The sequence below is a fragment of the Staurois parvus genome, unplaced genomic scaffold (assembly GCF_062004578.1).
Source record: "Staurois parvus isolate SC_StPar_1 unplaced genomic scaffold, SC_StPar_1.0 ptg001274c, whole genome shotgun sequence".
In the NCBI taxonomy this organism is placed as follows: domain Eukaryota; kingdom Metazoa; phylum Chordata; class Amphibia; order Anura; family Ranidae; genus Staurois; species Staurois parvus.
The window spans coordinates 248,934-262,824 of record NW_028319070.1 but is presented as its reverse complement, the minus strand read 5'-3'; the positions used below and the strand labels follow the sequence as shown (position 1 = coordinate 262,824).

At 43.6% G+C, this 13,891-nt stretch overlaps 2 protein-coding genes across 2 annotated transcripts in view; one reads left to right on the top strand and one right to left on the bottom strand.

Moving 5' to 3' along the window:
- Window positions 1-13,891, top strand: part of LOC149437660 (protein kinase C delta type-like) — a 66,799-nt gene that overhangs the window by 3,438 nt on the left and 49,470 nt on the right. Inside the window, exon 2 of the mRNA XM_089660792.1 lies at window positions 4,935-5,011. The gene's annotated coding sequence lies outside the window, so the exon portion shown is untranslated. The remainder of the gene's footprint in view (window positions 1-4,934; window positions 5,012-13,891) is intronic.
- LOC149437661 (uncharacterized) overlaps window positions 1-13,891 on the bottom strand; it is a 76,734-nt gene that overhangs the window by 43,539 nt on the left and 19,304 nt on the right. The window contains exons 8-10 of the mRNA XM_089660794.1: window positions 11,491-11,668; window positions 9,912-10,033; window positions 3,561-3,708 (exon numbers count right to left, since the gene is read on the bottom strand). Coding sequence (XP_089516920.1) covers window positions 3,561-3,708; window positions 9,912-10,033; window positions 11,491-11,668 — 448 coding nt within the window. The remainder of the gene's footprint in view (window positions 1-3,560; window positions 3,709-9,911; window positions 10,034-11,490; window positions 11,669-13,891) is intronic.

Sequence of the window (13,891 nt, the reverse complement as noted above, 5' to 3'; positions counted from 1 at the left end):
GATCCACACGCATTTGATTTTGAGTACTATTACGAAAAAAAGGGTCTTGTGCGAGTTTGTAGCGGTACGTTCCAGACTCATAAGAGTAGAAACAAGTGTTCACTTAGGATTGCTATTGACAGGAGTTTTTGCATTGAAGTGGGAGCCGGTTTTGCATTGAAGTCAATGGGAAGTCAATAACTTAATTTTTTTTACCTGGTTTTTGGTTACAGTCCCAGGACACACAATCTAAAACCAGAAACAGAAAGCAGAAGGGCGCAGAGAGAGTGATGTGTGCAATCTGGATTTACCTGGATCCACTTAAAAGAGAAGTATGGAATTTTTGTATATTTTTTTTTTTTAAATCCTACTTGCCTAAGTGGATGTAGCATCAGGCCTCAGTGGGAGCAAGTACCTGTCAAAACCAGTTAACCCTCACCCATTAAAAAGTGTCAAATATGGCAGTGGAGGGGGGATACAGACAAGCGGACATTCCCCTTTTGGGTGGAGCTCCGCTTTAAGGTGCAGCGGAATAGTTGAATATTGCTTTCTACAAGGATCATTGGAGCTTTCCATGTTAACCCTTTAAATCCCTGGAGCTGGACTTCTTTAAGAGCAGCAGGACTTTTTATTTTGCTTTCCATGTTAACACCTGATAACCCCGAAGCTGGACTTCTCCTATAGGAGCAGGACTATATTTTTAAGAACATAAGAGCAGAATTTTTATTGTATAAGAGATTTATAGTTGATCTTGTAATAATATGGGATGGAACTCAGGGAGCATTGGAGGAATATATTCAGGATGTGGGGAGGAATTCATTTAATATCTCTTTCACCGATAATATTAGTTCTACGGCTATACATTTTTTGGATTTAATCATCTTTAAATATGAGGATAGATTCTGTACCCGTACTCGCTTTAAAGAGGTAGATAGAAATGGGTACATCCCCAATCACAGCTGTTATCATAGGAGGTGGTTGAGTGCAATTCCAAAAAGCCAACTAATTAGAATTAAACGTAATTGTGATGATAATAGGGATTTTGAAATACAGTCTGATATGTTGCTACAGAGGTTTGAAGAAAAAGGTTACAAGATGGAGAACTTAATTGATACAAAAGAACAAGTCAAAAAGATGAACAGAGATGATTTATTATGCACAAAAAGCAGGAAAAATGATAATTGTGATCTAGCCTTTATCACTGGGTTCTCTAAACAATATAAATTATTAGAGAAAAATATTGGTAATCACTGGCCTATTTTAATGAGAAACGATGTATTAATCGATTTATTGCCTAAGAAGCCAGATTTATTTATAGGAAACCAGCAACCCTTAGGAGTAGGCTGGTAAAAAATGTCCTTGATGCACCCTTGACGAAGCTTACTTTTTTAGATAGAGTGGGCTTCTTTAAATGGGAGGTGCTTAGCATGGCTATGGGAGGTGCTTAGCATGTAGGACTATGAAGGGGGATAAGAATAGAAAGAAATATACGCATTTTCAGTCCCGGTCTAATGGGATGTCCCATAAGATTGGAGTTTTTCATGTGGAAGTACACACGTAACGTATCTGTTAGAATGTCCATGTCACCTCCAGTATATAGGGAGAACCACCTCATCATTATAGGTTATTTCACAATAGAGATCCATCTTCGTTGCTGTTCTGTGGCATAGACAAAATCACAGCCCCTTGGCGTGGTGGTGATTTGGTCAAGTCTGTTTCACAGAATGAAACAAAATGGATTTATCAGTTAGTCACATTGGCCCCTAAAGGGTTAAATGTGGACATTGATATAAATTGTTTTCTTTCCAATTGGTAGAGTTCCATCTGGTTTTGTAAAGATTTATGGTGTTTGGGCATTAAGATTTTCAATACATTTTTATTTTATTTTTAATATTATTTTTTTTTTAAAAAATTTTTTATTTTTAGAATTATATTTTTTTTATTTTTTATTTTTATTTATAATTTTTCTTAATTTTTATTTTTTTTATGTGTTAACCGCTTGCCGCTCTGCCACTGTATATATACGTGTGCAGGGCAGCAGTGGAGCGCAAAAGCACGTTTTAAAACGGGCTCTGCGCTCCCGACACTTTCGCAGGTAGGGGGTGCGCGCGTCCCGCCGACCCGCGGGTGACACGATTCGATCCAGGAGGGATCAATCATTATATTTCAGCCAGTGATTTCTGGCTGAAATCAGATGATCGGTCCCTGTCCTATCCTGTGTTGACATTTACACAGGGCAGGATATGATGTCATTCTTCTCTGCCTGGACACATTCCGTTCAAGACAGAGAAGAAGACACAGTAAAAGTGAGTACAAAGCGCTACACTAACAGTTAGAACACACCTAGGACACATTTAACCCCCTGATCCCCCCCCCCCCAGTTAACCCCTTCACTGCCCTGTCACCAGTGTCACTGATCAGTGAACCAATTTTTACTGATCACTGTATCAGTGTCGCTGGCAACTTTCGATAGTTTTAGCGCCCCTCCCAGATAGCGCCAGATTGCCCGCCAGTACACCAGTAATCCCGTTTAACCCCTTGATCGCCCCCCAGTTAACCCCTTCACTGCCCTGTCACCAGTGTCACTGATCAGTGAACCAATTTTTACTGATCACTGTATCAGTGTCGCTGGTGACTTCCGATAGTGTTAGCGCCCCTCCCAGATAGTGCCAGATTGCCCGCTAGTACACCAGTAATCCCATTTAACCCCTTGATCGCCCCCCCCCCCCCCCCCCCGTTAACCCCTTTACTGCCCTGTCACCAGTGTCATTGATTACAGTGAACAGATTTTTACTGATCACTGTATTAGTGTCACTGGTGACTTCCGATAGTGTTAGCGCCCCTCCTAGATAGCGCCAGTTTGCCCTCTAATGCACAGGATTTTTTTTTACCAAAAACATGTAGCAGAATACATTTTGGCTTAAATTTATGACTAACTTTGAGTTTACGATATATTTTTTATAGCTGAAAGTAGAAAATATTGTTTTTTTTCAAAAATTTTGTGGTTTTTTTGTTTATAGCGCAAAAAATGAAAAGCGCACAGGTGATCAAATACCACCAAAAGAAAGCTCTATTTGTGTGAAAAAAAGGATGTAAATTTTGTTTGGGTACAGCATTGCATGACTGCGCAATTATCATTTGAATTAGTGCAGCGCCAAACAGCAAAAAAAGGCCTGGTCATTAAGGGGGGTAAATCCTCAGGTGCTCAAGTGGTTAATATGCATATAATATTTTTTCTTTATAAATTCCTTTTTTTTTAAATATATTTTTGTCTTTTTAATATAATTAAAGATTTTTAGAATGTGGATATTTATATCTGTAAGAGGCATTGTTATAATTGAGCGGTGCTTTAATTCTCCATGGGACTATTTTGAAATATTGGAATACCGTTTAATTAGTGATTGTTCGTTGTAATGTTATCCTGCAACTGGAATGTTGTATTGTCATCTAGTCGGTTTTTGTGATGTGATCTATATTGTAAAGGGATCCCGCATGAGAAATGGCGGACAGCTGAATCTTCCTGGTTAATAGTAGTTGACCAATCCGGAATAGGGGGGGGGTCGCAAACATAGTATATTAACGGCTGAAGGCCGGAGTATTGTCTGTGAAAACGCCCTGGAGAAGGGGCGAAACGTGTTGAAGCACTTTCGGCTTTGCCGTCCAAAGTACCACGTCACTTCTGGTGAGTGGAGCGCCAGCCGGTGTCCGGTGCCGTCAGGTGCTATCTTGCTAGAGGGAGAAATCAACCATGTCATTACATGCTGTCATCGATTGCTGACTGTGAGATCTTTACCCTGGCTATGTGGCAGTTTGGCTCCAGACACATTAAACAAATGCTGATTACATTCTTTTAAGATAGTGATCTTTGGTCGCCCTGGAGGTTGGAGGCTGATTTAAATTCCAGTTTGGATCTCTGAGGCATTGAGAGAAAGACGTTAGTCTTACCTACAATTTGGGATTTCTACTTGCAGCTTGAGATTGGAGGCTGATCCGAAGGGATCTTGGATTCCGAGTCCAAAATGTAAGGCGTTTCATTCACCTATATCTGGTGAGTGCGGTGTGTGATTATAACAAACGGGTGTGACTACTGGTCAAGGGTCTCGGAATAAGGACTTTATCCTATCTAATATATTTGGAGTGGGACGATCTCAAGAAAATATTAATAATTTTTCTGCATTAATTGAGTCTTGGGATGTATATTTAATATCGGTTTGCGCTGTTTTTTCTGTCAATGAGTGCCTACAAGTCCCGGCAGCCTTAGCGGCTTTGGGCTTGTAGTTGTCAATGAACTACCTCGATGCTGTGGAGCACCGTGATAGGTCATTGAAGCTTCCTGTCGGTATATCTGCTTGACCGTACATCCTGTATGGCAAACCGATATTCTGACAGGTCTACAGGAGACCTGCATGGCATCAGCGATCTTCTGATCTCTGGTGCAATGCTTTCCAGGCTCCTTTGGACAAAAATAATAAATGCACATTTGTTTACCTGCAAAAAAATGTGCATTTATTATTTTTGCCCAAAAGGTGAACTTGTTTTTTAACCACTTCAGGTCCAGACACTTTTACCCCCTTCCTGTCCAGGCCAATTTTCAGCTATCAGTGCTATCACACTTTGAATGACAATTGCGCGGTCATGCAACACTGTACCCATATGAATTTTTTTGAGACAGATAAAACTTTATTTTGGTGGTATTTATTCACCACTGAGATTTTTATTTTTTTTGTTCTATAAATGAAAAAGTCCCAAAATGTAAAAAAAAAAAGTGACTTCACACGGACAGTAACGTGTGGGTCTGTTAGCGGAGCGTGGTGATGGTCGCCGCCGTTTTGGTACACCCTGGAAGTATAAACCCATATCAATACATGTGTTTGAGGCCTGATTTCAACTGATGTGATATAAGTGTTCATTTGGCATTTCTTTGTTAAAGTTTGTGCTCTCTCTTTCTCCTCTAGAGTACGTCTGAGCTGGCTGATTTTCCTGTGAAAAGGATTACCAGTTTCAACACTACTGAAATCATTTCGGTTATAAGGTAGGAAGGCCATATTCCTGTGATTGGTGTGATTCCATCATCTTGGATATCTATTAAGGGCCCTGGGAGTGTGAGGCCTGAAAGCTGTGTGGCCCCTTGGTGTCTTGCCGTGGAGGTGAGGAGGCATTTTAGCCGGTGACGGATATATCATTCATTTGACCCAGTTGCTTTGTTCGTTTGGAGTTGGTGGTCTATTTACATGGACTTTATGTCGATTTGATGATCGCTTATATTTATTTTGATGGTCACTCATTTGTTATATGTCACAATGCTTTAAATTTTTATTTTGTGCTTATTGACGCACGTTTATTTCCACTGCGTTTTTCACTGGCATCAATCCTGATTATAAGGTGCATTTTTAATTTCATGCACCTTGTATGGTTAGTTTTGCACATATATTTTTTTGCTTTTTGATTGTCACAGTTTTCTTTGCACTGCGCTTTCTGTGCCATTTTTATTTAGGACGTGTTAGTCCAATTATATTGAATACATCATTTATGTTCACTTGTTGATTATTGTGCACGTTGTTTTCATCACAATCTATATTGCACTTAGTTTGTTCTGGTTTCAGGCCTTTACATTTTTATGTATTATTTATGATGCATTTATAGTTTCATGCACCTTGTATGATTAGTTTTGCACATACAGTCCGGTCCATAAATATTGGGACATCGACACAATTCTAACATTTTTGGCTCTATACACCAGCAAAATGGATTTGAAATGAAACGAACAAGATGTGCTTTAACTGCAGACTGTCAGCTTTAATTTGAGGGTATTTACATCCAAATCAGGTGAACGGTGTAGGAATTACAACAGTGTGCATATGTGCCTCCCACTTGTTAAGAGACCAAAAGTAATAGGACAGAATAATAATCATAAATCAAACTTTCACTATTTAATACTTGGTTGCAAATCCTTTGCAGTCAATTACAGCCTGAAGTGTGGAACGCATAGACATCACCAGACGCTGGGTGTCATCCCTGGTGATGCTCTGCCAGGCCTCTACTGCAACTGTCTTCAGTTCCTGCTTGTTCTTGGGGCATTTTCCCTTCAGTTTTGTCTTCAGCAAGTGAAATGCATGCTCAATCGGATTCAGGTCAGGTGATTGACTTGGCCATTGCCTAACATTCCACTTCTTTCCCTTAAAAAAACTCTTTGGTTGCTTTTGCAGTATGCTTTGGGTCATTGTCCATCTGCACTGTGAAGCGGCGTCCAATGAGTTGTGAAGCATTTGGCTGAATGTGAGCAGATAATATTGCCCGAAACACTTCAGAATTCATCCTGCTGCTTTTGTCAGCAGTCACATCATCAATAAATACAAGAGAAGCAGTTCCATTGGCAGCCATACATGCCCACGCCATGACACTACCACCACCATGCTTCACTGATGAGGTGGTATGCTTAGGATCATGAGCAGTTCCTTTCCTTCTCCATTCTCTTCTCTTCCCATCACTCTGGTACAAGTTGATGTCGGTCTCAACTGTCCATAGGATGTTGTTCCAGAACTGTGAAGGCTTTTTAGATGTCGTTTGGCAACCTCTAATCTGGCCTTCCTGTTTTTGAGGCTCACCAATGGTTTACATCTTGTGGTGAACCCTCTGTATTCACTCTGGTGAAGTCTTCTCTCGATTGTTGACTTTGACACACATACACCTACCTCCTGGAGAGTGTTCTTGATCTGGCCAACTGTTGTGAAGGGTGTTTTCTTCACCAGGGAAAGAATTCTTCGGTCATCCACCACAGTTGTTTTCCATGGTCTTCTGGGTCTTTTGGTGTTGCTGAGCTCACCAGTGCGTTCCTTCTTTTTAAGAATGTTCCAAACAGTTGTTTTGGCCACGCCTAATGTTTTTGCTATCTCTCTGATGGGTTTGTTTTGTTTTTTCAGCCTAATGATGGCTTGCTTCACTGATAGTGACAGCTCTTTGGATCTCATCTTGAGAGTTGACAGCAACAGATTCCAAATGCAAATAGCACACTTGAACTCTGGACCTTTTATCTGCTCATTGTAATTGGGATAATGAGGGAATAACACACACCTGGCCATGGAACAGCTGAGAAGCCAATTGTCCCATTACTTTTGGTCCTTTAACAAGTGGGAGGCACATATGCAAACTGTTGTAATTCCTACACCGTTCACCTGATTTGGATGTAAATACCCTCAAATTAAAGCTGACAGTCTGCAGTTAAAGCACATCTTGTTTGTTTCATTTCAAATCCATTGTGGTGGTGTATAGAGCCAAAAATGTTAGAATTGTGTCGATGTCCCAATATTTATAGACCTGACTGTATCTTGTGCCATTTGATTTTGGCACAGTTTTCTTTGTTTTTTTTGCTCTTTTATTTAGGATGTGTTAGTCCTATTTTATGTTGAATACATTATTTATGTTCACTTGGTGACTATTGTTCACGTTGTATTTCATCGCAATCTATATTGCACTTAGTTTGGTCTGGGTTCAGTTCTTAACATTTTTATGTATTATTTATGTGCACTTGCTGATTATTACTCACGTTGTCTTTGTGACAGTTCATATTGCACCTAATTAGGTCTGGATTCAGGCCTTTATACTTACCACCTTTTTTGGGGGGGTTATTTTTTCTGTCTCCCCACTCTTCGCATTATTGTGTCCTTAGTACTATTGATATTAGCACAACACCATTTCATTTTTATTTAGATTTTGTGCTGCCCCCCCCATGTGAGAGCAAGAGAGTTCAATGAGTGTATGTATATATGATTCTCTCTTTCCCTTTCTTTCTGTTCTCTCTCTTCCCTTTCTCTTTCTGTCTTTCTCTCCCTCTCTCTTCCCCCCCCCTCTCCTTCTCTCCCTCTCTCTCCCCCCCCCCCTCTCTCTCCCTCTGTCTCTCGCCCTTTTTCTCCCTCTTTCTTTCTCTCTCTCTCTCCTCCCCCATCTCTCTTTCTCCCTCTCCTCCCCCATCTCTCTCCCTCTTCCTCCCCCTCTCCCTCTCCCTTCTTTCTGTCCTCTTCCCTTTCTCTCTCCTTCCCCCCTCTGTTCCCCTTTCTCCCTCTTCTTCTTTCTCTCTCGCTCTTGCCTCTCTTTCGCGCTCTTGCCTCTCTTTCGCGCTCTTGCCTCTCTTTCGCGCTCTTGCCTCTCTTTCGCGCTCTTGCCTCTCTTTCGCGCTCTTGCCTCTCTCTCTTCCCTCTTTCTTTCTCTCTCCCCTACTCCCTCTCTCTCCCCCTCTCTTTCTCTCTCCTTCTCTCTCCCCTTCTCCTTCTCTCTCCCCTTCTCCCCCCTCCCCCCCTCCCCCTCCCCCCCTCTCTCTCCCCCCCTCCCCCCTCTCTCTCTCCCCTCCCCCCTCTCTCTCTCCCCTCCCCCCTCTCTCTCTCCCCTCCCCCCTCTCTCTTCCCCCCCCCTCTCTCTTCCCCCCTCTCTCTTCCCCCCCCCTCTCTCTTCCCCCCTCTCTCCCTCCTTCTCTCTCTCTCCCTCTCCTCCCCCATCTCTCTCCCTCTTCCTCCCCCTCTCCCTCTCCCTCTCCCTTCTTTCTGTCCTCTTCCCTTTCTCTCTCTCCTTCCCCCCTCTGTTCCCTTTTCTCCCTCTTCTTCTTTCTCTCTCGCTCTCGCCTCTCTTTCGCGCTCTCGCCTCTCTTTCGCGCTCTCGCCTCTCTTTCGCGCTCTCGCCTCTCTTTCGCGCTCTCGCCTCTCTTTCGCGCTCTCGCCTCTCTTTCGCGCTCTCTCTCTTCCCTCTTTCTTTCTCTCTCCTTCTCTCCCCCCTCTCTCTCTCCTTCTCTCTCCCCTCTCCCCCTCTCTCTCCCTCTCCCCTCTCTCTCTCCCTCTCCCCTCTCTCCCTCTCCCCTCTCCCCCCCTCTCTCTCTCCTTCTCTCTCTCTCCCCTCTCCCCCTCTCTCTCCCTCTCCCCTCTCTCTCTCCCTCTCCCCTCTCTCCCTCTCCCCTCTCCCCCCCTCTCTCTCTCCTCTCTCTCCCCCCTCCCCCCTCCCCTCTCTCCCCCCTCCCCCCCTCCCCCCTCTCTCTCTCCCCTCCCCCCTCTCTCTTCCCCCCCCCCTCTCTCTTCCCCCCTCTCTCTTCCCCCCCCCTCTCTCTTCCCCCCTCTCTCCCTCCTTCTCTCTCTCTCCCTCTCCTCCCCCATCTCTCTCCCTCTTCCTCCCCCTCTCCCTCTCCCTCTCCCTTCTTTCTGTCCTCTTCCCTTTCTCTCTCTCCTTCCCCCCTCTGTTCCCTTTTCTCCCTCTTCTTCTTTCTCTCTCGCTCTCGCCTCTCTTTCGCGCTCTCGCCTCTCTTTCGCGCTCTCGCCTCTCTTTCGCGCTCTCGCCTCTCTTTCGCGCTCTCGCCTCTCTTTCGCGCTCTCGCCTCTCTTTCGCGCTCTCGCCTCTCTTTCGCGCTCTCGCCTCTCTTTCGCGCTCTCGCCTCTCTTTCGCGCTCTCTCTCTTCCCTCTTTCTTTCTCTCTCCTTCTCTCCCCCCTCTCTCTCTCCTTCTCTCTCTCTCCCCTCTCCCCCTCTCTCTCCCTCTCCCCTCTCTCTCTCCCTCTCCCCTCTCTCCCTCTCCCCTCTCCCCCCCTCTCTCTCTCCTCTCTCTCCCCCCTCCCCCCTCCCCTCTCTCCCCCCTCTCTCTCTCCCCCCTCTCTCTCTCCCCTCCCCCCCCTCTCTCTCCCCTCCCCCCTCTCTCTCTCCCCTCCCCCCCCTCTCTCTCTCCCCTTCTCTCTCTCCCCTCCCCCCTTCTCTCTCTCCCCCCCCTCTCTCTCTCCCCTCCCCCCTCTCTCTCTCCCCTCCCCCCCTTCTCTCTCCCCCCTTCTCTCTCCCCCCTTCTCTCTCCCCCCTTCTCTCTCCCCCCTTCTCTCTCCCCCCTTCTCTCTATCTGTGAAATTGATAGCCCCTGCGTGGGCGTGTTTTATTGCCTCTGTTTTATACTGTTTAAAAAATTAATAAAAACCATTGAAATAGAAAAAGTTTCTGTTCCTCATCTGAAATAGGTGCATAACATTCTCCATTCTTGTCCATGTCATTCATCTGGTCTTCCAGCTTTATCTTCTGTCTTGTCATGTCTCTGAAACCCTGTAAAAGAGAAAACAATGAAACCCACTGTTGGCAGAAATGCCTCCTGACTTCTGGGAACAATTTCCCCCTGTATGTATCCAAGTCCCTAGGACTGTGAGATATTCTCAGTCACCACTATGCATAAGCAAGGATATGGATTTTCCACTATTAGAATTGTGCAAACTCGCTTCTAAAAGTTTTATATGCGTCCCCTTATTTCACTTTCTGCCTGTTGCTATCCTCTTCTTTTTTTTTTTTTTTTTCTTCACCATCTGCTTCCCTTTTCAGAGAGTTCACTTCCCATCCCATAGCCAAACAGGAAGTTAGAGGAAATCCCTGCAAGTGAAGGGAATCCTTTGGGGATCCCCAGGTCACCAGAACCAGGGTCCCCTTGGAAGATTCCCCTATATTACTTTTCTGGGGATCACCCATAATTTTGGGTTCTCTTTACTTTCACTTTCAATGTTAATAGTAAGCAGGACAGACATTGTGAATCTCTTTAACGGGTGCAGACAGCAATAAAAACTGGCAAGGGTTCTAACGCTCTCCACTTTATCCAAAACTAAAAAAAAGTTTGCCTTTAGTCTTACTAAGGTGTAATTCCAGGCTATATATGCTATATATAGGATATGTATATATATATTTTTTTCAAGCCATTTGCTTAATCTGGCTCCCCCGTGTCAGCCAGCGGCAGCTGCAAGGGAGAGGAGTGAGCACTAACAAAGGTTGGGCCATATGAACCTATGGTTGATGTTACCAGTCCCAGGCATTCCAGCCATTGCCGGAGCTCTTTCCTCTCCTTTTCAGCCGCTGCTGGCTGACACAAGAAAGACGGGTCACCTGACCTTACTGGAGCAGCTTGGAAATAGGTAAGTATGTACATCGTCCTTTTTTTTTTTTTACTTACCTTCCGACGTATGAAAACAGGAGGGCGTGCCTCCCCCGCTTCCACTTCCTACCAGTTTTTTATAACATTGAAAAATGGGTGATCTTGTATGTTGGAAACATGTTCTTTGCGCTTTTGTGGATCTTTGCACAGGAGCTGTAGGGGAACAAAATAGAAAAACATAAGATGACAGTTATGGCACAAAACTGCTAAAGTCTATTTATAGAGACCTGCGGCTTCCATTCTCCACACATCACAAGAAATACTCCCCACGGTGCTGGCAATTTATATCTTGGCAATAAAAAGCAAAGCATAGTCTGGAGTCTGCGATGTGTTCTCTGCATAATGCTGCAAAGAATGCTTGGTCATAGGTGGAGTGATGTCACATGACTTGTTTAAAGGTCATGTGACAGGTTTCTACCACCACCTTGCACACTCTTTGTTACAATTATTAGAATGAATGGGGCTTTGCTTTTTTCAGAGTCCCAAAGCAAATGAAGTTTAAACCGCATTTATAAAGCACACTGGCTCCTTGGATGAGCCTAAATGTCTACTTTCCCTGTCCCGCTGGGACTGTGTCATTACGTACCTTTTCCACAAAATCCTTGAAGTCGGGGTCAGTGGGGGCCCGGAAGAATGGCACACCATGTATTATACTCAGATCGCCGAAACGGCCACGGAAGGGATAAGCATTAAAGGCAGCCTCAAATAGTAAAATCCCCAACGCAAAGTAATCCGCAGCTCCAAAATATGGCAATTTGGAAAGCCTCTGTGGGGAAAATCAGAGCGATTAGGATGTTGAAATTTACGTCCTTTTTTTTCACACAAATAGAGCTTTCTTTTGGTGGTATTTGATCACCTGCGCGCTTTTTATTTTTCACGCTATAAACAAAAAAAGGCCAAAACGTTTGAAGAAAAACAATATTTTTTACATTCAGCTATAAAAAATATATAGTAAACTCAAAGTTGGTTATAAATTTAGGCCAAAATGTATTCTGCTACATGTTTTTGGTAAAAAAAAAAAAACCCCCAATAAGTGTATATTGATTGCTTTGTGTGAAAGTTATAGCGTCTACAAACTATGGTATAGATACTGCAATTTACGCCATTTTTTTGCTATACAGCGCTGTGCTAGTTTAACGGACAATTGTGCTGATCAGGAGAGAGAAGCTCTTCTGTCCCAATCAGCGTGTCCTGGAGCTGTCAGGGAACTAACAGAAAGCATAGCTACTGCAGCTGTGCTCTCTGTCAGCGATTGCCGTCGATCACCGGGACATAGCCGGTAACAACCATCTGTGACCCGGCGACTGACATCCGCGGCTGTGATCGGCGGGATAGGTAGGGCGGCGGCGCACCTCACGCGCGCCCCCTACCTGCTTAAAAACACACGTTTTAAAACGTGCTTTTGCCCAGCCGTGCCACCCTGCCGCCGTATTTCTACAGTGGCTGGGCGGCATGTGGTTAATAGTTGATAACATGAGAATTATGCTGACTGTTATTTACATCAATTATTTAGGTAAATGAGAAAATAATAATTTGGAACGGTGTAGAGCTGCAATCACTGTGAATGTTTGTTTGTGTTTTGGGTAGTGGTGCACCGAACCTGAAAGTTCAGGATGCATTTGGCATAACACCGAAACCAAAATGGACAGTTTAACCGCTTTCCCGCCGCCCTATAGTAGAACTATTACTACAGGGCGGCAGGGTTGCACAAATTTGCGTGTGTGCGTGTGTGTGATTTCCATTTCTGGGTAGGAGGCGCAGGTCTCTCCTGCCAGCAAGGACATGCTTGAGAAACACACAGCAGTATGTCTCCCTAGTAAAATAATCACAGCGCATGATGTAAAACAGCACACTGTTAACCCTTTTATCGCCCCATATGTTAACCCCCTTCCTGCCCAGTGTCAGTACAGTGTCAGTGCTTTTTATTACCACTGATCACTGTATTAGTGTCATTGGGATGTCAGTGGCAGTTAGTTCCCCCCCCCCAGTGTCAGAATGCCCGCCGCAGTCCTTCTATAAGTCGCTGATTCTTGCCATTACTAGTAAAAAAAAAAAAAAATCCAGTATATATACCGCCATTTGTGGACACTACAACTTTCATGCAAACCAATTAATTTACAATGTATTAAGATTTATTTTTTACTAGATATGTTTTATAGCAAAATGCCACCAAAAGAAAGCTCTATTTGTGGGGAAAAAAAGGACATAAATTTCATTTATGTACAGTGTTGCATGACCTCGCAATTGTCAGTTAAAGCAACGCAGCGCCATATCGCAACAAATGGCCTGGTCAAGAAGGAGGGTAAATCCTCTGGAGGGCAAGTGGTTTAAATATAGAAAATATACATATAGTAATATTATATTCGGCTTTTTAATTACTATCATGAATTTGAATACATTTATTTTAAGCACCTTTTCGTCTAATAGGCTGCTTTCACACTGAGCAGTTTTTGAAGTGCTTTCGTGTTTTTTAAAAGAAAAATAAAAAAGGCACAAGAAAAGCTTAAGAAAAATGCATCCTTTTAAATTCAGTGTATGATTTCACATCGGTCCATTGCGCTTCCCTTGCAGTGTTAAAATTCCTGCTTGCCACATTTTTGGTGCATATTTGCCGAGTAAAAAAAAAGCACCTGGCCTGGTTCGCGCCAATGCGTTTTTTTTGCAGAAACGCACTACAATCCATTTAATATGGTTTCCTAGGGGACACGTTCACATCTATGCATTTTTAAGCTGCTGCAATTTTGGAAAGTGTCAGGACTTTTTAAAACACAAAACGTCATGTTTTTGGTTCAATAGACTTCAATAAAGAAACCGCATGCAGTGCATTTTTTTACACCTTTTTCACGTGGTTTTGATTCATTTTTCATGTGTTTGACTCATTTTTTGATGCATGCTTAGCCAGACCAGCAACAAGTTGGCCAAAAAAAAAAATTTGCAAACCAAATAAAAATGTCAAAAACGTGCATGCAAAAATACAAAAAGCACTG